Raw genomic sequence first — 24,103 nt, 5'->3', positions numbered from 1 at the left:
AAAAAGTCTATTTTTTATTTTGTTTTCAATTTGTATCGATTATTAATAGTTTCTTTGGCCTTTCATTTATGTTATTGAACGTCGTATTTACAAATTGTAAAAAGACTAACTAACTGCTCACTTTAAATGGAAAAGATATTATTGGGAAGTACATATAAGGCAGCAGAAGATAAAAACGGTACTAAGTTTTAATTCAGATTGCAAAGTGATAGTTCTTAAGTCTCAGCGAGAGTTTTTGTTTTGGTGGGAGCTCGAACAGGCTTGTTATAATATATCATGCGTATGTTGCCAGTGTAAGACGTTTTACTATTGCTATTTGTTATTACGCGTGCGGCTAGGAGAGTTTTATTTAACAAACAAAAGTGCATTTCTAACAATAAACTGATCAAACGTTTATGCAAGGGTTTTTATCTAAACGTAACAAGAAACTCGTTTTCTTTTTATTTTAATTATAATTAAAGATGCTATAAAAGTTGAAATGTTTAGTCATAGTGTAACTATGATTTTTACAAAACAAGCTTGAATAATGTTCCTTGATACTACTTTCCTTAATAAAACAATGAAGTTGCATTTAATTTTATCAAATATTCACGAAAGTATTCGTTAGCATAATCAACAATGTTGAAAATGAACAGAAAACGATTTCATCTATCAATTCGGATTAAAACCTTTGCGTTTGTGATCACCATACCAACGCCGATGACAGAGGTGAAATTTTCTGCTCGTTCGAATATTTTAGAATGTGATGATGATAAGATAAAAATAAATAAATAAAGATTAAAAAATGAGAATATAAATAGTAATCTGGAAATATTTGTAAAGTATGTGGATCGGATTACGAGCCCATTGTTATTATTAAATATTATTAATTGAACTAATATTAGTTGATTTAATTGTGAACTACCAATAATGCTAAAGTATAAAGTACAGTATAGGGTGCGATGGTGAGCAACTTAAAACAAAAAAAAAAAAAAAAAAAAAAAAAAAAAAAAAAAAAAAGAATAAAAAAAATGAAAAAGGTTTAATGGTCAAAATGAAATAAGAAGTAGATTTCCAAGAGGCTTAGCATGCACCGCAATCTGAGGTCACATGCATATTTTTATATATATAATTGCGCCAACAGTAAAGTCATTCGATTCAATCAACTTGTTTCATTCTTCTCAGGCATACAGTTCACTTCGTCGAAAAACACTGTATTGACATGTTTTTCCATTACGGTTGCATTATTCCGATTGATTGTCATTGACGAAAAGAAAATTTTAACAAATGTAACGAGGAAAATGATAAATAATATTATTGCGAATACTTGCATCTATCGTTTTATATAACTTTCTTTTATTTACGAGTACAAAAAAATGTTCGATTACTTTAAGGAAATTACAATTTTGTAACAAAAGGTGTCTAAATGAAAAAGCATCAGCTTCTAATATATCAGTTAACACCTTGTATGTAAAAACAAAATTAATATTTTTAAATTGAAAGCCATGTGTCTCTTTAAATAAAAAAACATTGTAAAATGCGATTTTTATGAAAACAACTTGGAACAATGCTAAGAGGTACTGAGAATCCTGAAAAAATTGTCATATACATCGTTGCAAGTCATACCTGTCAGGCTACCTCGTCTATCACTGTTTCGTATGCTAGAACAAAAAAAGCTTTTAAATACATTTTAATCCTGTAAATAAAAGAGATATTTTATAGCAGGAATCTTGTAAGTTTTTTTTTTAATTTACTTTATTTTTTTATTTTTTTTTCAATATTATATATATATATATATATATATATATATATATATATATATATATATATATATATAGTCATGTGTGTAATGTTGTAACCTTAAAATTATCGAGGCAACCTTACATGCATTATTATAATAAATGTATCCATAATGATCGTCTTTTTTTAAAAAAAAAAAAAAAATCAATTCAGGATCCATGATATAAAAATGAAGAAAGTGTCATTATGGCTAGATTAAGGAACGAAATGAATTATATCGTACGTAAGTGCCATATTTCTTTATTAAATTTGAGAAAAAATTAAAAAATTTAAATGAATTTTCATATTCTGAATAAATCATGTATGATACAAAAATTTGTTGAACACTTCAACTTATTAATTTTTTTATTTTAATTCGAAATTAGTGTCGATTACATGATTAAAGAAATTGATCAAAGATTTTTATATTTCATCTATAACGTACATATTTTTCGTGAAATGTTTCACTCTTTAAAATTGCTTCAATTTATTTTGAAAGCTGTATAGTTTTCTAATTGTCAAGGCCGCATTATTTTTTGTTTTCCATTTCAATAGTAAAAATTACAATTTATCATTCTTTCTATATTCATAAATAATTTTAAATAATATTCATTACATTTTTAACAATGCACTGTTTTAATAGAAGATTGATAAATACATTTTACTATTGCAGTTGAATAATTAAGCTCTTGTGTTTACCAAAATTTATACTCCATAAGCACTTTCGTTCATTTAATTTGTAATATATCTTATTTTTGTTTATCGTTTAAAAATTTAAAAGATACTTTCTCAAATACTGTGTAACGCATGGGGTGTAGAAATTACTTTTGAAACTTGAAATTCGTTATTTCATCGTTTTCTTCTTCTTCTTCAATTAAGATATAATAATTTTTTAAGAAAAATTTCATAAGATAAGAGGATATTACTAAGAATGACATATTACTTAAGTTGCTAAGAAAACACGCGTGTGTGCCGTACATAAGAGATTAATGTTCACTTTAGTATATGACATACACGAAATATTTAAACATACTTAATGATTTAAGGAATTAAATCAATCAATGATAACAAAATTGACTCGACGTGAAAGTAAAGTCTTCGGTAAACTTTAAAAGATTTTAATAAAATTTTTAACATGATTCTATATTTAATATGCAATCTTTGAGGAAAAAAAAACAGTTATTAGTTCCGGTGAACATAGTTGATTAAATAATAATAATAATGATAATGATAATGATAATGATTATGATAATATAGTTAAGCCAGTATATAGGGATGGAGGTATTAGTATGAAGTATTTATTGGGCCGATCAGATTCGTTTCCTAAGATAAAAAAAAATAATATTAAACTTTCATATCCAAAAATCATTCGATATTTAATCAGTTGTGAAGTAAATGATAATTATTAATAATATTGCCGCTATACCTTTTCTTTTCATAATTTATTCAAATACAGAAGAAAGATAGGTAACGATAAAAGTTTTTCTATAATTAAAATTTCTAGTACAATTTATGCTTAATTGCTGAATACTCGTTAAAATAAACTTTTCTTATTAAACTTAATATTAAGATGTATTTTATGATACATTATAAGACAGAGATAATATTATCAAGTCTTCAAACGATTATTACGAATTGTGTAGATTTTTATAGCGAACTTGTTAAAAAAAGAAACTTCCAACTTAATAGGAAATTATTTAAATATATAAGGAAATGCAAGGAGGATTTTGGTTTGTGACATATTATATATCTAAAATATATGAAATAAAAATCTTTGACCACGTGAACTCGGGTGAAATTCTATTCCTCGAGTACTTAAAATTTTGCCAGTAATTGCCACTTGGCGTAATTGTAATGAAAAGAAAATCATTTCAATAATACAACTCACATAGCATAACGACCATATTTATATGTGACGAATTTCGTTAATCGTTAATAACGCGGGAACAAGAGTCGTTCGCACCAAAGCATTTCATCTCATTCTAATATAAGTAAGAAACATGTCTGAACCTTCCGCAAATGGCCAACAGTCGTGCGCCTTGCGACGTTTAAGATTTCTCTAGCAGTAGGTGCGAAGGAGCAAGTGATTCATTCATGCGTCAATCGAAAATGCGTAATTTCACGAATGCCGTTGCATTTCGTTCATACGCAAAGTGTTTAATACCATTCAGAATGAAATTGTGATAAGATTTGATAAAGTAGTTTTTATTGCCATGATCGGTGCGAATGTTATTTATATGAGACGTGAAATGATGCAGAGAGTGCCGAAGCTAACGTAGGATATGAATTTGACGAATAAGTAGATGGTTTAGTAATTTTATTAACAATGTTATGTGATAAAGTAAGCTATTCGTTGGCAATAGCAGCTATTATTTTCGGCATCATTGCGGCTTTGTTCGACAGGTTAGCTTTCGTAACTACATGTATTTTGTGGTTTACGTTAGCTTGTTTATTGCAATAATTATCACTTATTTGCCTAATTATTCATAATTTTTGTAGCTTATTTTGGGCGTCATTTCTTTGTATCTTGTATTTAATTGGATGGGTATCTGGAACACAATTAATTTGTCTTATTCAAAGTACCTTAGCTGCTTCTAACGACAAGTTTAAGTTTGCTATCGACGAATCATGCGGAGTCTGCAATAATCATCAGTGTAAGAGACATCGTAGACCGATGCATTTAAATGCCATTGCCAAAGTTCCAAAAGGCTTTGACATTGCTTTGACACACGTGAGTACAAAACTAGATAAATAGTTTATTTATAAAAATTGTAAAGATGCAGAGATGTAGTTTAAGATTATTCCGGCGGTAGTTTATATTGAATTACCCAATGTAAACTATGCTAATGCTATTCTATTGATTTTGATGAAAATTCATATCGATGCAGCTTTTAGAAGAAATATTGCAATCGTACGTATGCACATGGTATTCCGATTTATCGTCGAATGAGGCGTTTGTTCAACAATTGAGATTGGCTATTACATCAGCTGTTACAAATGTCACGGGCCGCTTGTATAAAGTTGATCTTTCACATATAATTTTTAATCATCTGGTACCATTGGCTGTTCATCATGCACAAGATTGGCAACAATTAACAAAACGAGCTAAAGACTTAGGAGGCAATCCTGCTGACCATATTACCGATCTCTTGGGTTCAAAAATTCATCCAGCTGCTTACTCGAGAACCGCCGAATTAAATTACCTTAGAGGAGTCATTGCGGCATTGCTACCTCACTTGTTACCCGCTACTCACATCTCTACAAATAATCAAGTAAGAATTTGAAAGGGTGGTTGGGGCCAATTTAATACCACATAAAGTTAATAAACGAAATCTATTTTTATGTACAATTTGTAGGTTATATTGCGCGAGGTTCTTGCAAATTGGGTCTTACTGCCAGCGATCGATGCTTTTGCCAATCCAGATAATTTAAATATGCTAATATCATTATGCACTCATCACGAAGGGAAGTTCTCTCAATCCACCGATACCATGTACGTACCTGTGCTTCAAACGTGGATTACTAGTCCTCAAAAAAATCAAAATATCTCGAATACGTTAAAGCCATCGTTAGAAGAAATCTTGAACGATCCGGAATTGCTTTATATGTTTATGCAGCATATTAAAGACTCTGGGTTAGTTAATTTACTGCAATTTTGTTTAGATATAGGTAAATACAGAATGCATATGACATTAATTATTTTACATTATATATTGATTATTTCAATATTAATTTAATATCCTGTTGTTTTTTTTAGATGATTTAAGTAAGCGACTGCTGAATCCAGAAATGACACCAGCAATCGAAGAGACACTGTATACCGATGCTAAGAATATATATTGTACTTATCTTGATCCGGAAAGCGTTGACTTTTTAAATTTGCCAATATGTATTTCTCAAGGAATGAAAGAAAGTAATAAAACGCTTTCATTATCTCGATGTTCTATGTGAAATAAATTTTATTATTTTGCTTATCAAATAGTTTTAGATCTTGGACGAGAAAAAATACAAGAGCTTAGAACTTCACGTCCATTATACGAAGCTCATCAAGAGGCTCATACATTATTAGAAAACACATTGCTCCCATCGTTTCATCACACTTATCAAGTATAAAATATTATTGATACGATAGTTTTTAGTTTTATTTTTCTTTATTCAAAGTATCTTAATTTAAAACTCATAACCAACTTCATCATTTCTAGATTTACAAATTTTTATGCGGCATCCCAGTGATAAATACTTCTGTAAAAATAAGCACTCATAATAGGTAATTTTTATGGAATTTAGTATCGTGTTATAACAAATGATGTAAGCGACTGAGTAAATATCAATTTTTGGCAGATAGTATTATTAAAAATTTTATTCAAACGGGATAAATTTGGTCCGAATTTTTTTTATCAATATATAACTCCCAGTTTGAATTCATTATTATAAAATAAAAATTAAAATAACTATTAGTAAGTCGTAATAGTTTGAAATCAATAAGGGTAACAGAAAACTGGAAAACAATAAAGTACTAATTACAATACACGTGTACATCGACATGGACATGGGATAAATTTAAGAAGCTGCATTTTTGTTGTCGATTAATCATCACTAGGGGTGGATAAATTTAAATCCACGTACTTTAAATTTTCTATAGCTAAGTATTGTCGCATAGAACTCAATTCGCTAAAAGTTTCTAATATCACGGTGCTGGACAAACGGGGCAACCTCGTAACTCTAAATAAGCGTTGTCTCGCCTTTTCAGTAACGCAAGCAGTGGAATAGGCGTAGGGGCGCGCCTCAGCAACCAGCTGGGGAAGATTCGTGGCGTTCTGAAGGCATCCGCGGTCGATGGGGCGCCCTTCCACCCCCAGCACGTGTTCCAGGCGGAGGAGGCGAACTGTGCGTCGCGGGTAAGCAGCGTAGAACCGAGCTCCCAAGTATCGACGAGTCACGACCTCACCACCTGGTTTGTCTCGGTGCCCTATGTCGACGGGGGCGGTGCCCAGCCCCTCTACATGCTCTCGGTGTCAAACGCCTCTGAGGGGAAATCGTGGACGGTGCTGCGCAGGGACGGTGACTTTTACGCCCTGCGCGCCCGCCTCTCCGAGTTCCACGGTGATCGGGAGCTCAACGACTCGCCGCTGCCCACGCGGAAGAATCCCCATCCGTCTTTAACCGCTAATAGGCAAGAGCTACGCCAATAATGACAAATTACTAATGTCTTGCCTACAATTATGTCAAATGTCGCAACAACGTGCCCTTTTCCCAACTTTAAATCATCAGTTTCGATTTTCGATTTTTCCTATTGTTCCGCTTTGATTAAGAATCAACTTGTCGCTATATTAAATTGTCGGTTAAATCGAGCGTTAAACTTTAATTCTCCACCTCTTTCTATTAAATAGAAACTAGTATTGGATCTATCCAGTTGCGAAACTTTGGTTTATTATTCATTAAAGATTTATTAGATTTCTACGTTTCTATCGCTTTTTTAAGTTTATTGATAGTTGTATTATTATTGAGGTGTTAGGGTTGAGACAGTTTATTACATTTGTAATATTATGCAATTCTACTCTTTGATGAACTGGAAAATCAATTTAGCATGAATAATCGTAAATTATTAATAATCTTGGCAATTCAAGTTAGAGGCTTTAATAATATATCAAATTAATTATATTTTCCTTGCTCAAGACTTACTTTAAATAAGCATTTTAATTCAATTGCAAGTGATATTAATTTTTATAATGCTTATAAAAAATATAAATTAGACGAACATTTATACGTGAAAAAGAGGCCAGTGAGCTTAAAATAAACATAAATGTCCGTTTGGCGTTTTAACAAAAGATGAGTTATCTTAGTTATTTGTTGAGTTCTTTGTTTATCTGAGCCGAGAGGTATAATATTCACTGGATAGATCAAGCAAATACAATCGTTATTAATCGCAATATAATATGTTTGTCAACAATCGCGTTAACTAACAAAGAAATTCTGCTGTTCATAGCCAACGCTACGAAGACTTCCTGCAGAAGCTGCTGGCGAAACCGACCTTGAGGAACAGCGAGCTCCTGCACACATTTCTAACGGTGCCAAATCTCAAGCCCTTCTTTACGAACTACACGACTCCGGACATCGGGGTGCTCTATCAAAGCATGGCTCATAAGTTGAGGAAGGAGAAGGGTCAGCATCTGGATAAGTTTATGAACACTCTGCTGTCCTCGACTAGTGTGAGGCACGACCAACCGGACCTGGGCATCGAGCTCGACGGGGACCACAATTTTCACGAGAGTCAGAGGAGGGGACGAAATTTGTTTGACAGCAGCGGGCCTTTTGGGAACAATTTGAATATAGACTCGAGGACACAGAGCTTTCCTTACATTGTAAATAAGCTGCAGCATATCAAGGGCGCGTGCTTTTGCATCGCCGAGGCCCGTAAGTTTATCGTCGATTATCTCAACGAGTTATTAGTCGTCTTTGAAAATCTCTAACAATGGCTTAAAAAATTTTCAAATTGTTTTTTGCTCGTTTTTTCTTTTGCAATTCGCACGGAAGCAGCACGTTATCCGATATCGCTACAGAATCGTATTTATTCGTTCAGGAGTAAGAATTCTATTGCACTTTACATTACATTTATATTTTGCGTATTATTTGTTCCTTTGTTCCTCGTTAAATGAATGAATCGTAAAATCTTACATATACACATACGTATATATATATATATATATATATATATATATATATATATATATATGTAGATGTTTTTTTAGTTTGGATGTTGGATACTTGACTTTAAAATTGCATGTAATTCGTCTATCGTTATCTTCATCGTTATTATTATTATTTATGTACATTGGTATTTAATACCGTTTATGATCTGAATCGAGGGTTAAATTCATTAGATTCCTTAAACGATGAAGCGAGATGACTCGAGTATTCATAATTATTTAACAATTGCTCTTTATGCATTATTAATAAATACTATTGTCTTTTCAGTGGATACTTTATTAGAAGTCTCTCCAACAGTATCTAGGATCTTATGGATATTGGCCTCAACGTTTCGCCCAACTGTCGATCCAGCTGTAAACAGTTGGTTTCGTAATATGGTAGTGAAGTTATTGGGCGGCGGGAGAGCGGCGATCGTAGTGAAACTTCTACACTCGACTATTTTTGATAAAGACTACAAAGACGCTTCACCAAAGACTAAGGCCGAAGAACATTATCGGAATGCGAAAGGTGGACTTTATAATCTTGTCCCGTGGTGGCTGCTCCATATACATTCCAAATGGTGCAAATTAATGGATTCGTTTTTAGAACCAATTCAGAATGCCCCATTCAACAAACATCTTGCATACATGCTGCTTGATCAGCTGCTGGTGCACCTCTTTCCTGAATTAATGTGAATGCGGTATGCATAAGCGGGGAGTATATGTCGATGTAAAATGTTTGTATACGTGGAGGGTCCATTAGTTATGTCCATTAAATAACGCACATTGGTCAAAGCAGTTTTGATCGTTTAATCGTACTTTTCAAACAGCATTTATAAAAGTGATATTTTTAATGTAAATTAATTTTACTCCGTTATTTTATCGATGTTCTGTTGTTCGCATTTATACATTATGAACAAAAATTTGTTACGACTGTTCGATAAATTATTCATTTACATATTTAATAAATATGCATTAAAAGTTTTATTAGGATGCTCATTGGCTAAATGAAGCATCCGTTTTTTTCTTTCTTTTTTTCGTCAAGATCAGTCGCTTAAGCGTTTAGAGTAAGCGAAGGTATGATAACGAAAATGAAAGAATAGGAGACTCGTTAGTAACAATAATTTATATTTACAATATTTTGTATAAATTTTATACTCGTATATTATATGCGTATATGGTAAATAGTACGTAATTTGGTGTGTCGTACATGGTAAGATAGCGACAATAAATTCTTGTCGATAGAAAAGAGTCAGTCTTTCGTGCAGGGCCGCGCAATACTTTATTCGATCATTAGCAATTTGTTTAATATCACACGATCTCCCATCCGATTATTCACAACGAACGTTAAATAATAGTCGCCCTATTATTATTATTATTATTATTATTATTATTATTATTATTATTATTATAATTATTATAATTATTATTATTATTGTAACGAACAGAACGCGTTCTATTTGGAAAAACTCTTTATGTTTATGTTTATTGGCTGGATACCAACTTAGTGTTTAGTCAACAATTTTAATTAATAAAGTGTGATAAATCAGTTATATTTTGTTAATCTTTCTTTGGTTTGATTTCCCGCTTGAGGTTCGGATCGGTCACGTTTAACAATGCTAATGCGATAATTTAGTATTTTACAATGTCTTAAACGATTTATGACACTTAGCGCCTCGTGGCTTCATCAGCATACTGAAATGTAACTAAATCAAGCACCGGCGTAAAGAACATTTGATGTTTCACGTTTAATTTATTTTCACACGCTTGTGCTATCGATCGCATCAACGATCATCGTCAAGCCTTATCAGCTTCGTTGCTGCTACTTTGACCACCCAACTCATGCTGAATCTCTTCCAGCGTCTTGCCTTTGGTCTCGGGCACCAGGACTAAAACGAAGACGGAGCCGATCGCGCAGATAGCCGAGAACAGCCAGAAGCATGTGTAAGTACCAGCTGCCAACTCGAGCGACGAATAATATTTGGTGACGACGAACGCCATGAGCCAATTGAAGAAGCAGGCGCTACTTCCAGAGATACCTAAAATAGTTAATTGCAGTTCAGTGACGGGGGCGTAATTTTATTTCATTTCTTTTGTGTGCGTGCGGGCGCGCGCGCACGTTGAGCATGGTCCTCTAAGAAGCCCGCCTTATACGATTCTCGCTCTATACAACGATTATGTAACAGCAGCGACCACATTGTCATTATCATTTGTAGCCGTAATCATTTACTTAATCGTCTTTGTTAATTCGTTGGTCGGGTAGAGAAGAGGGTTGTTGTTAAGTTGTTAAGGATTGATAGGGTAGGAGGGATTGTGAGAGATTGGGGGGGGGGTTGAGGGTGAATGTAAGGTGCGTAGTAAAGGTCAATGTAATTACCCTTTGTGGTCGAGGAGAAGAGTTCGCCAATCATCAACCAAGGAATGGGCCCGAAACCCACCGAGAACAGGAAGATGAAAACGCAGACGCAAAGGAGCGGCAACCATCCAATATGCGTAACGTCTACGCTCGTTTGCCGCTGCAGATAGAAGTAGGTGCCGAGGAAGAAAGTGGTTACCAACATGACGACGATCGAGACGAACAATAGGATCCTCCTGCCGAGCTTGTCGACGACCAACGTACTGAGAAAGACCGCGATAACCTGAATTATACCGACGATCAGCGTGGACACATTGACCGATATGGATTTGTTGGCGCTCTCGAATATCGATCCGGCGTAGAAGATGATGGCGTTGATGCCGCTCAGCTGCTGAAAGAACATGAGTCCGAAGGCGATGACGAGGCCCTTCCTCGCGGCTTTAGTCCTTAAAGCCTGGGCTAAGGACGTCTTTTTTCTCTGTTCCTCCATCAACGACTCCTCCAGCGCCTGTAATTCTGGCTCGACGTTGTAATGCGAGCCGCGCAACCTTAGGAGGCTCGCTTTCGCTGCGTCCCGATTGCCCTTCCTCAGGTAATAGATCGGCGTTTCCGGCATGAAGATGAACACGCAAAAGAAGACGACGGGCACGACCGCGGAGATCAATGATAGATTGTACATATTGATGGCTGGGCCGAGACCGTAAGACAAGAGGATGCCTATTACGAGCATCAGCTGGAAGTAGGAGCCGAGGGTGCCACGGATCGAGCTCTCCGATATCTCGGCCGTGTACATGGGCGCCGTTACGCAAAAGGCACCTCCGCTAAGGCCGGTTACGAATCGTCCGACGTAGAACATGAGGATGGACTTGGCCATTATGATGAAGAGCCAGCCGATGGTGAATGGTATCACGAGGAGGAGCATCGCGGTCTTACGGCCAATGAGGTCCGACAGTATTCCAATGGGTACGCAGATCGCCGCCGCCCCGAGGGTTACGAGGGATCCGATCCATGAGAACTCGTCGGCGGTCAGGGGTATGTTGTACTCTTTGGCGAGGTCTATCCCGTTCTTGCCGGCAGCCGAAGTCCACCCGAGCACCATACCTGCGGCCATGGCACCAAGGGTCGCCGAGACCCCAGCCATGTATTGGGGAAACTTATTAGCGCTTGACATCTTCGAGCCCGTCGTATCCACGACTAAAGCCTGCTGCGAAATGCCGATATTTTTCACCATCTTGTATGGCGGATCGGGGGCTCGTAAAAGAAGAGGTGTCGCCTCGTTGTTCTGACAACAGAAGAAGATAAAAAATGTTTATCCAGTGTGTTGAAAAAAAGAGACTTTTTGCTTCTTCCCGACAAGCCGAGTTTTAAGATATTTTTATGAAAATTCATTTTCGTCAATTAAAAATAAGTCGAATTTCAGTCCATTGACGATTTTATATTTGGCAATTATTATTATTGTTATATTGTTTTTTTTTTTTATTTTAAAAGTAATATTTAATCGATGCCTTTCATTTTATCAATATATATATTTGTTTCTATAGTTTCTGCATGAAAATAATTGAAAATTAATCTCCACAAGGGTGCGCGCGCTCATCATGTAAAAAGTGTCAGTGTTTAAATTGATTATTGGTAGAATTTTTTTTTTAAATATACATACATAATGCCAAAGATAACATAAATTTAGTTATTCTGAAAAGACCAATTAAAAGCATCGCACAGAATATTTGAAACCATGCTAACATTGTCACATTAAATAATGCATTTTGTATTTGTTTTTTCTTTTTTTCTTTTCTTAATTTTCAATATCGAAAATATTCATACTAGTTTAAATATATCTAATACTTATCCTTATTCCTTTGATTGCTACCTAAGCATATAAGCTTAAATGAGTATAATATAAATGATAATATAAAGATTTGAACATTAAGAAAAAAATGTTTCAATAACCTAGGCGTTAACTATTTGCTTACTAGACTCTAGACTATTTTTTTTCTTTTAACAATGTTATGAAATATAAAATGAAATTAATAATTGCAATGAAATTGTACTTCATTCATCGGTACTATCATTAATTTTGTATTTATATGGAGAAAGAAGCAAGAAACAAAATTTATTTAGTGTAATTTTTAATTCATAAACATCTATACGTCGTAAAAAGCCCGTACTCTTCATCATCTCGAATTTCAGATTTCCGATTGGACTTTATCTACGCGAACGAATAGTAAATGTAATAGGTGATAAAATATTTTTACGCTATTATTTTTATAGTAAAATTGTGAAATAAATAGTAAAATTGATGTAAATATTATGAATGGATTAAGCACCGACTAATTATAATCCAACTACCAGATTATTTTGAAATTCTTTAAATGAACGTTACATTCGCTCTAAATTTTCTAAGTACATTTGAACAACGGATAAAGTATTTAATTTTGTTTTTCAATTCGTTCGTAGTCACCGTAATATTTGATTGTTCCAATTTCATTATTTTTATTTCTCGTTATCTCGAGCAATCGTCATTTCGTAGTATTTTACAAATATTTGTAGCGACGAATTTAACCTAAATATAACCTCAATTTTGGCATTTCGGTACATTAATTCTTCTTTATTTATTTATTTATTTATTTATTTTTTTTGTTTAAATTCAAATATGCCTCGTAATCTCTTTCACAACCGCCCTCTTTACGCATGGCTAACTTCTCCTACAAAAGTAAAATAGACACGGACAACTTCCGGCTGATGGAATTTCTTTAACAATACAGCCGAATGGATCGTACGATTGCGTCGAACGTTGCTTTTATCATCGCCCGATATATACTACGTATTTATAAAAATTTCTTTAAATCTCATCACTCGACATGCTTATCGCAATCTACGTATAATCGAGCAACACCCCCAAAACAACAAATTCATCCTCTTTTCACGAGCTACGCAATCGTCGGCCTGTTGAGTTTCATTCCAATACTAACGTCGTACCGTCTCGTAATATTGTTCGGCTGATAAGATGTCATTTTCACCCATCATCATGTTAGCAGCCTTTTTAACTTTATCTCCAACTTGAACGTCAGATATCGATTAGACCTAATCAAAGATTGGTACTGGGCGTTGATATTACGAACCGCACACGCTAACACGAGCCTTTTTCACTTTTTATGTTTACTATCCGAGCACAACAAAGGCCTACGCACAAGCGCACGAACGTCGTCGTCGTCGTCGTCGTCGTCGTCACTACGCATTCGGCCATTTGTGCATGCCTGCATTGTCGTTGCCTCCTCCTACAATCTCTGTAGTTTCCGTAGTGGGTACACGGCCATGTTTTCATCCCAGATCAGAATGTGAAGAGCTGCGCCGGTTAGTAGGCTACCTATCGTACTCAGGCGCGGTCATCCAGGTTTGGATTTCCAAATGTCTTTCCGTCGGAATGGCGACCATTATTTTGCGTCGAGAGCAACGCTACCCAGTTACGTTTTATGCACATCGAACGATGTACGGACTCTCAATTCATGCTCGTTTGCGCCCGTAATCGCTCGACATTGTCTCGTCTCTCCTATTACCATTCGCGAGGTCCTCGGGGCCTTATTGATCCGCTGGTATATTTCGATGAAATAAGCTTTGTGCGAGAAAGCGAAGGCAGGCTTGATGGTTTGAAAGATGAAGGTACGTACAATCGAATGGCTTTAAAGATATTTCGAATTTGTTACGTTTGGAATTTTATTACGATCGAGCAATTTCGTTTAGACGAGCGCTTTTCAAATATTGCCTTATTTCACTTACTACCGGGGAATTGAGGCTTTTTTCTTTTTGTTTTTCATTCCAATATTCATGACAATGCTACTCAGAATGAAAATGTTAATTGGCTTGAATTTGATCGAACATCGTAAGGATATTTAATGTCTGAGAGGATGGATAGCAGCGCTCGAATGTAACAATGTCGATTTATACATTTCAATATTACGATTATACGGTATAATTTAGCTGAACAGACAGATTTATCTTTTATCATTGGCTACTTATGGGAATCGCCAACTTCCTAATGATTATGCATTGTGGAAAGCTGGTGGAGTGAATGTGCCAATTAAATTCTTTTCCAAGCTTGACTTTGTATCTTTCCTTAATATGCCATAGCAATAGCTTTAAATAAGCATTGGTTTAAAGATAAAATAGTTTTACAAAGTTTAGGACGATATTACGTCCGATGGAGTTTTTTTAATATAGATAATAAAAAAATGTTAAAACAGTTTGGCGTATCTGAGCGAATTCGCAAATACATCAATGCATTAAAGAAAAATAAATTTACGAATAATAGTTTGAAATTTTGATAAAACAATTACCGCGACCGTTACGCAAGGATTTTTAAACATCTCTTACTGTATCGTTCATTTATTTATTTAATTTTTAAAACGAGGAAATTTGCCCTTGCAAAACGAGGAAATTTGCTTGTACAAATAAGAATACGTAGTAATGAATATTTAAGGGATTATATAGTTGTAAGTGACACTTTACCTTGGCTGATGCAAGATTATCAATTTTTCATTCTGACAGACATAATATTCCTTTTAATCGTTAGTTTTAAAATACGAGATATCGATTAAAAAAGAGAAAATAAAAAATATTTAAAAAAAAGTTTAGACTCTCTGGCCTATCAACTGCCCTGTATACTCTCATTTTATTTTATTTAATAATTGGTACATTTATATGTGCACACACGCGGGCACATATATTTATTTAAGATAAGCACAATCGCGAGCGATTTGATTACGAAAATTGTATTAATTCATTTTATTGGCAATGGATAATACAATTTTAGTGGTTGTTCTTCAATTTCTAACTCTACAATATTTCCTTGTTAAGTTTTTCCATTTATACCGAATTCATTTTTATCATATTTTTGAATTCCATTTATCTGAAATATTATTCCGTTTCTTGAACATCGTAATATAACATATTGAATATTTGGTTAGTGTTGTTTTTACAATATTTATAATCATTGCTAACAATAAGTTTAACTGTAGCTCTTTCGCGCGTGGCTCTTTGAGCTTTTTACGTGAATAAGGATTTTTCATTAACTATTATACAACATTTCCCGAGATATCATGCTTATGATTCTTGTTGGATGAAATTTTCTCAGCGAATCATTGGGTGATGAAAAGTTGTGTTTGTACTTGCGAATTCAGGCTCTTTAATAAATTTAGGATTAGAAGCTATAAGTATGCATTGAACGTGGAAGTAATTATCCTCAATTATGTGACAAAATGATGTTTTTCTCTCCACGTTCGTCATTTACATACATTATATATATATATATATATATATATATGTATATGAAACTATCTTATCTTAAGAATTCGATAATTTAAGCTTTTATCAATTAAAAATTATTTTTCCAAAGAATTGAAATTCTGTATTTTATCAATCAATTGCTTCACAGCCGTAAGAATATATTACAAAGTCTATATATATATATATATATATATATATATATATATATATATATACATATAATATATATTATAGATTAACAAACGTATATAACTTTACGATTGTAAGAGAATATTTTACATTGTTTCACCGAATAATACTTGTCCATTAATAGAGTAATGAATTTTGTTTCTTTCTTTCTTTCCTTCGTTATTTTAATCGATAATATTTAAAAAATATTAAAAATGTTAACATTAAAAAGCATTAAAAATGCATCATCTTAAATTTATATAACAAGCTATTTGCCAATGAGTATAAAATTTCGTTAATATAACAATATTTTGTCAATGAAATTATTATTAAAAGAATTTGCAAATTGCACAATTCATATGACTAGTATTAATATTATTTTGAAAGGAATGAATTTGCCGCAATAAGCACATCTATTTCATTATCATAATTTCTTACGGAATTGGCTGTAACGAAATTTTGCATTCCCATTTAATCCTTTGACAAACTCATAAGGCCGTACTGTACTGTCTCGACCCGTCTAATTCCATAATCGTAAGCTCGATCAATATTCCTGTTTCAACAGTACACGTTATTTGTTAGTAAAGGCCGTTAATTCGTTAATTTTAAGAGGCGGCAGTGCTTATAATAAAATAAAGAAACGAACGTCTGTATTAATGTTTTATATTCAATGCGCATGAGGTATGTGTACGTACGTACATCTTTAATTGTATGGGGCGTAATTTTGACATTCAGCGCGCGCTTGAAAATAATAACAAATTGAAGATGTTATGGAATTTTAATCTTTGTTATAATGTTACAAACGTTATAATGAAAACGTTACAATTATACGTTATAGTCAAAACGTTATAATGACTATACTATGATTAGAAAATCAGTTGGAAATTTAAAATTAAACATCAGCAAGTTTGCGAAATTACGTGGACAGTGTGCGCGTGTGTGCGTTTGATTAAATTAACAATGCTTATACGCGCATATACATATACGGTTTGAGTATGAAATTTTGAACGATATTCTCTTAAATGTTCTTTCTGTGCTAAGGAATTCCAATTTATTTGAAATATTTTGAAATTATGTGTTGTAAATTTGTGCAATATAGAGCCTTCTTATGGTTTCATGTTTCATTCATAAACCATTATTAGGTAGTTGAATATTGAATATTATGTTATATAATGCAAATACCCCTTGGATTAAAGGTATCGTGATTAATTATCAGATGGATAGGTTTAATATTTTCATTTTCGTAGCAACGATTGAAGAATATTATAGAGAAGACTGAGGGTACTATGGGAGTCGAGTAAGTATTTCGTAATCTGAAAGATACTACGAAGAGGGAGAATGAAAAATAGTACACGTAAATTAATAATCCTTATCGCTATTACAAAATTATTAATAAATTGAACCAATAGGTACATAATAAAATCATATTCAGCCATATTTAAGAAAAAATTATAAGTATTTCATTTTTTATTTTTTTTATATCATTGATTCTCTTATAATTCTTCGCATTTCGTACGACGCTGTAAACAAAATCTCGTATCAATATTTATGAATTCCAAGTATATGAATTTCATAAATAATATTCCAAAGATGTGAGCAAATAATCATCACGTGAGCTTATTTTAATAAAGCTAACGATCAGTCGTATGGAAGAATTTACAAAATGCACTATCATACAAGCAAGTTGGAGAGCAAAATTTTCGACGCTCGCGATTCCTCGATTCATTTTTCATTTTATTCATAAAAAATTTTCACCCAACATTAATATTTCCCTAGAAATTGCAGTCAAGATTTATCATACATTCCTTATATCGATGTAAAAATTCCAAATATCATTAAGGGAAAGTAATTAATTATCATTTAAGCGCCAGTACGTATCCTCTTTTATTGCGTAAAAGTCAGGCATAATGGCACGATGGCAATTGACATTAAACCAGCAGAGGCCTTAAACATTTTTTCCAATTATCCATCATTCATGCAATGGCATCCGCACAAATCATGTAATAAGCCGCCGTCATCCGAGATGTGAAAAAAATCAATTTTTCCGCTTTAGATGTCGGTCACGTACCGAAGAAAGTAAGGACGCCCTATATTTAACCACTGCGCAGCTTCGCCCATCGAATACTAAATAACGGCGAGTAATTATAAGAAAATACATCGATCTGCGAATATGAATGTAGAATTCAATTTCAAGCAACGAGCTTTGTAAAACTTACAAGAGTGCTGTAGCCTTGGGCGTCTCTTCGCGAATTCGCAAACTAACGTTTCGGAGGCACCTAATTTTTAGTTTTCGTGCGCGCGCCAATCGCGACGCTCGAATCAACGAACTCCACATCGTCCTTGGGAATCCGTTTGAGCCTGATAGGATATCGCGGGAAACAATAACAAGAAAAAATACTCATGGACAATTATGATGTAATTATGGACGTGAGTTGGGCTTCTTTTGTCGAGGATACCATGAGAAAATCTTATTATCAACATTGACGTTTAACAGGGCGTGAGTGGATCGCTAAGGGAGTAGCGTTAAAGTTAAAGGGAAGTCGACGTTTTTCTGTAATATGTCGATTGCTCTTGCGCGCGGGGAAGGGCTCGTTATCGTCGCAGGGGCAGGGTCGTTGAACATTATGACCCCTGGATTGCTCAAGACGATTCCTCACCAGGCGAGAGGATAAGAGATGCTCGCGTGTTGCCGGATTTCATCGGCAAGATATGCGTGGGGATATCCATCCATTCCCCTCGCCCTCGCCCTCGCCCCTCGCCCCCCGCCCCCCGCCCCCCTGCCACGTCCCTCACCCATTTTGTCCCTGGAATTGCCTGATTAAATATGGATCGCTAATTTCAGGGGAACGTCGGGCCATCCGCGGGGGTTCGGCGTATTTTACGAAGAAGCCCTTTTAATGAAAAGTCCGGGGGTTCGCGGCGCTAAAATGCGTCGGGACGAATTACCGATGCAAATTCGAATTCGTAATTGTGATTGTAACGGATTGCGTTGGGAGCGAATTTCTAAATTAATCCGAAAAGGCTTTAGTGCAAAATGCACACCCCTCCGAGGCCCGACTTATGTTTAAAGAAGATGTGCTCGAGTGGCTCGTTATGACTATTACGGAGCTGGAAAATTGTTTGTTGCTATGTGCTGTGCGTGATGCACTTTGTAAGTCTCGCATTTTGGATTGGATAAGGATGGATGGATGTCGTAACTCTTGCGACTGTTATCGGAATTTTTCAGTCATTTTAGAAATATGATTATACGCCAAGTTAGGACAATGTGAACCGACCTCGGTGTGTAAAATGCTGAAATCTGTGAAAATCGTTGTAAAATGGTATTACGTTATCGCTTAGAGTGGGGAAAAAAAATTTTTGATACAACAAATGTAAAAAAAAAAAAAAAAGAAAAAAAAAAAGAAAAAAATAAATAAATCATCAAATGATTAAATTTGAAATGGCCACTCCTTATTCAAAGGTAAATTTAATTGAATGACGACATTGAAATTATAAGGACATTGATAATATAACGAGAGGGTATGTAGAATGCGTGGTTAGCACCTGCTTTTAGCGTACATTCGATCGATTTCTTTTTATATTTGAATCATTTATCGAGGATTCAAGGGGTGTGAATATTTTTCACCCTCTAAATAGCACTACCATCTCTCTATCTCTCTGCTTTCATAATTAATTCTTTATAAAATTTATCGTATAAGTAGGTATTCACGGTGGTTGGGGTGGGGATGGGTATTGCTTAAAGAGTATTTTCCAATTACATTAACAACTTATCATTTTTCGTTAATAAATTTCTTTTGACGCTCGTATATCATCATTGTTTGCAAAACTTTTCAATAATTCGATAATTCTTATATATCTGCGTTCGTTAAAACGTGTAATTGTCATGTCTAAAATATAATTAAAATATTGCAATTTTAATGTAAGAAATATTAATAATGCACTCATGAAACGCATGGCAAATAAATTTGCTTATGCAGCATCTCTCTTAATAATAATCTACATATTGTTTAGAATTTGTTATTATGCAACTTTCAATTGTAAGACATAGTTATAACGAAGTTCGAATCTACTTTATTAAGATTATTAATTTTGTATAAATTGAATATTTAGTATGCCCCGAGAGAATGATGTAATTTTAACGTTATAATACGTAATAATAAGTTATAAATTTATCAAGTTTGCGTTATTAGGGCGTTTGATTTTTCAAAACTGTATATTAAAATTAAATTTGATACTGCATTGTAATGAGTTAGAGGCAAATCTATTAGAAATTTAGTTAGACAAGATAAGGCGTTGAAAATATTTCCTCGGTAAAGTCCTCTACAGTTTATATAACCTTTCCGACAGTTTTGTTAAAATTTTTTTGATTTACACTTACACTACGTCGTTTGAAAATGACGAAGCGATTAATTATCATTAAAGTACATCGATTAAACAACGGCAAACAAAATTACTTCTTATATTTAGAAAAATTTGGAGGTGAATATTTGGAAATTTGTTTTACAAATGAATACGGGAAATTATTCTTCAAAAACAAGCTCATGCAACTGAATAATCCAGAGTGTAAATGAACGTTTAGTCATATTTTCATAATTATTTTGTCCGATTAAACGTTGCTCGTAAAAATGAAATAATATATTGTTATTAAGACTTTAAAAAATTTAGTCAATAATTTTTATTTAATTCGAGCCTCCCACCTCTAGCTTGACCTTTTATTCCAACATCAAGGTTCATGACATATGTATATATGTATACAAAAAAAAAATTTTTTTTTTACGACCGTTTCCATTTTCATTGTTGGTTTATATAATTTTTAACGTGCATTTACGATCTGTGAGAGTCGCAGCCGTAAATGAATAATTTACGCGAATCGTAGTAAAAGCAGAGACGAAAGTAATGGTTTTTGCGATTTTATTTTTGGTTCTCTCTTTTGAACGTTAGAGAGGATTGTTAAAAAAATGCCCCTCCCCCCACCCCTCTTCTTACCAGCCGAGTTCCCTCTATTTTAATGCTAATTTTAATCTTGCCGAAGTAGTTCATCTTTTTTCTTTTTTCTTTCTTTTATTTCCTTTAGGAACCCTTTCACGGACGTCGCTGTTGATTAACTCGATTTTTCGAAAAACTTTTCAACTTGTGATAAGATACGTCAGTCAGAGTGTTGTAACGTATGATGGATATCAAAGTGATTTCTATTGCTTACTCAAATAACAACAAAAATATTACCTTCTTACATCCTTCCTCTCTCTCTTTGCGCTATACCAAAGCTCGCCAGAGTCTTGTATTTTATTATTTCTAAAATGTTTTGTTGTTTTTGCCCCCCTCCCCCTACCCTTCCCCCTCCCCCCTCCCCTCACGGCCCACGCCCGTCTTTTTTCATTTTTATCTTTCAATTTCTTTTTTCGGCCTTGTGTCACCATGTGTAATATACTTAAATTCATATAATTTATCCACCGGGCATAAATTATTCCCTCTGCTTTTATAATAGACATGCATATATGAATTTACTTGGATTATTGATTATGCATTAAAATAATGTATATTATTAGAATTTTACCATTACACCTCGTGTGCACTTTATCTCGTTTACCATTACAAAATGTACTTTATACGGTGTCGTAATTGAACATTTTGATGCATTTGACCTTTTGACCTTTGGTCAAAATATTCAATGAAATATCGAAATATTAAAGTCCGCGTGAAAGTAGTGCGTAAGCGAAGGGAGTTTTACGGAGTTAAGTGCTTTTCCGAGAAAGCGAAAATTGCGGTGTTAAGCTTTTGGTATTTAATTGGTGGGCGCGCTACTACCGACGCCGATATTTAGTATCAATATTTTCATATATTGGGGTCAATGGTCAGTTGACCGAAGGCGATAATGACTAAAAAAATATTTTTAAACCTATCGGTAAGCAACATTTTTAATATACCAACGCGATTCATAAAGTCATCAAATGTTTCGAGCCAGCACTTTCCCGCAGATTAACAATGCTGATGCTCACTCCCAATGAATAATATTCGTCTTGTTATTCGCTGTCATTATTCCGTTCGCGGCACGTGGCCGATGAGGAGAATAATTACAAAGGGCAATAGTCGCGTTATTTTGTTAGTGGCGCGCCTGCGCGGGAAAGGGATTGCGATACATCGAGAGATGAGGCTATATCAGTCGTGTATGTCGAAACAGAAAATGCTTTATGCGAGGCTAGTGGTGGTTACGTTGCCCAAGGTTTAGCGAGCCGATATCAGTTTAAGATTTATCGGAGCATGTCTTTGAACTTCTAAGCCATTCAAGCTCTCGAGAAGAAAAACAAAGAGTCGGCGATAAGACGCGTATCTCGCGAGTGTCCCGCATCCAGCGGGGGACAAAGACGGGGACTGCAACTGACACTTCACGCACGTGCACGAATCGAAAGGTCATTAACGCCTCTCGGGCCCCCTTCCAATCTCCTCCCTAGCGTTCAAAATTGTCAATCGGTTGGGAAAAACACATTTCAAGGCGAGAGCGCCAGCGTCGATAAACGGATATTACATAAAAGTCGACCGCTGATGGTAGGATTGTGGGTCTGGTCATTGTCGTGGTGGTGGTGGTGGTGGTTGGTGGTGGTGGTGGTGGCGTGGATGTTGGCGGTGGATTTTTTTTTTTTTTTTGTTGGGAGGGGGTACGGTATGCGAGGGCAGTTGTGCAACGGGAACCCATGATCCGAGGACTCGATGGAGGACTCGATTATTAATACATTTCGAGTCTCCTTGCGGGCCCTTAGAAATTTTGACTTTCGCTGCGACTTTCGAGACTTTGTGGATGAAAATCGATCGGGTCTCTATCGAGTCGGATAATCTTGAGTTGAAAGTTGCACTGATCTCATGGCCGAGCGATCGATGTCGGAGTTAAACAATGGCTTCTTTTGATGTCGAGATAATAGATTTCGTACAATACCGAATGGAATTCGCATTGTGCCACACCGCTGTCTTTATAATAAAGATAATAGATTATGAAGAAATTTGTCGAACGTATTGAAAATTGGATATTTGAGTTGATAAACGAGCCGATCAGCGGAATATCAATATTTTATCAAGTTTATTTTCATAGATAAAATCAGGTAAATTAGTAGTCGCTTGATTAAGTCGTGATTAGTCTGCAAAATATTGTCAATGCCACTTCCGTAGGCCAATAGAATAATATACACACAGTGAGAGAGAGAGAGAGAGAGAGAGAGAGAGAGAGAGAGAGAACTTTGTTTTTTCATTGTTATTTTTCAAATTTTATTGTAATACGATCATTATGTAAAACAGTATTTGTCTTAGAAAGAAAGGCAAGTTATAATTAAGAATTATAAGCGTGAAATTTTTCTTACATTACTTATAATCTATGCAATTAAAGTACTAACGAGTGCATTCGATGGCTCATGCAATTATTTGTTTATACTTTGGGGCGTGTGGAAGCCGAGGCTTTTATCACGATAACTCGAGAAAATATTAATAATCAATATAGGTCGTTGTAAATACTTGGCTTTGACTTCGTTAAAAAAAGGCATTGGATTCAGCTCGCGCAACGCAAACGTTATTATTAATCTGCGATATTTCAAATATTTTATAATGACGCGACGACGGATAAAAAGATGGTATGGCATGTAGTTGGATAATTATAGTCGTCGCCTTAAATTCACGTGCTGCTTAATACCAAAGCGTAATTAATTCGATTCGAGCGATCCAAGCGATCCAAGCGACATTATCTTACTACACCTTACCAATACGCACGTCGAGCCGCACACTTATATACACGCACGAGTTGCATCGTAGGCGAAACGCAATTACCTTGTAGTGTCGAGCGTCGGAAAATCTAGATTGCGTATTTTTGCTTATC

The 24,103-nt window shown here is 34.6% G+C and overlaps 2 protein-coding genes across 3 annotated transcripts in view; one reads left to right on the top strand and one right to left on the bottom strand.

Moving 5' to 3' along the window:
• Window positions 1–3,797: 3,797 nt before the first annotated feature.
• On the top strand, window positions 3,798–9,521 carry LOC105361752 (sorting nexin-14). The gene is made up of 10 exons (XM_011499004.1): window positions 3,798–4,161; window positions 4,258–4,489; window positions 4,647–5,030; window positions 5,115–5,427; window positions 5,516–5,671; window positions 5,741–5,865; window positions 5,961–6,025; window positions 6,509–6,931; window positions 7,745–8,172; window positions 8,734–9,521. The coding sequence occupies exons 1-10, from the start codon at window positions 4,085–4,087 to the stop codon at window positions 9,138–9,140; spliced, it is 2,610 nt and encodes an 869-aa protein (XP_011497306.1). The 5' UTR covers window positions 3,798–4,084; the 3' UTR covers window positions 9,141–9,521.
• A 578-nt stretch (window positions 9,522–10,099) lies between these two features.
• LOC105361751 (facilitated trehalose transporter Tret1-2 homolog) overlaps window positions 10,100–24,103 on the bottom strand; it is a 21,638-nt gene continuing 7,634 nt past the window's right edge. The window contains exons 1-3 of one of the 2 annotated variants that reach the window (XM_011499002.1): window positions 13,777–13,827; window positions 10,822–12,082; window positions 10,100–10,483 (exon numbers count right to left, since the gene is read on the bottom strand). In XM_011499002.1, the coding sequence (XP_011497304.1) occupies window positions 10,242–10,483; window positions 10,822–12,082; window positions 13,777–13,827 (1,554 nt within the window). In that variant the 3' untranslated portion in view covers window positions 10,100–10,241. Of the gene's footprint in view, window positions 10,484–10,821; window positions 12,083–13,776; window positions 13,828–24,103 lie in introns of those variants that run through there. The other variant, XM_011499003.1, reaches the window with a different exon arrangement.

Source organism: Ceratosolen solmsi, unplaced genomic scaffold (genome assembly GCF_000503995.2).
Source record: "Ceratosolen solmsi marchali unplaced genomic scaffold, CerSol_1.0 scaffold2, whole genome shotgun sequence".
In the NCBI taxonomy this organism is placed as follows: Eukaryota; Metazoa; Arthropoda; class Insecta; order Hymenoptera; family Agaonidae; genus Ceratosolen; species Ceratosolen solmsi.
This window is presented reverse-complemented; position numbering and strand designations above follow the sequence as displayed.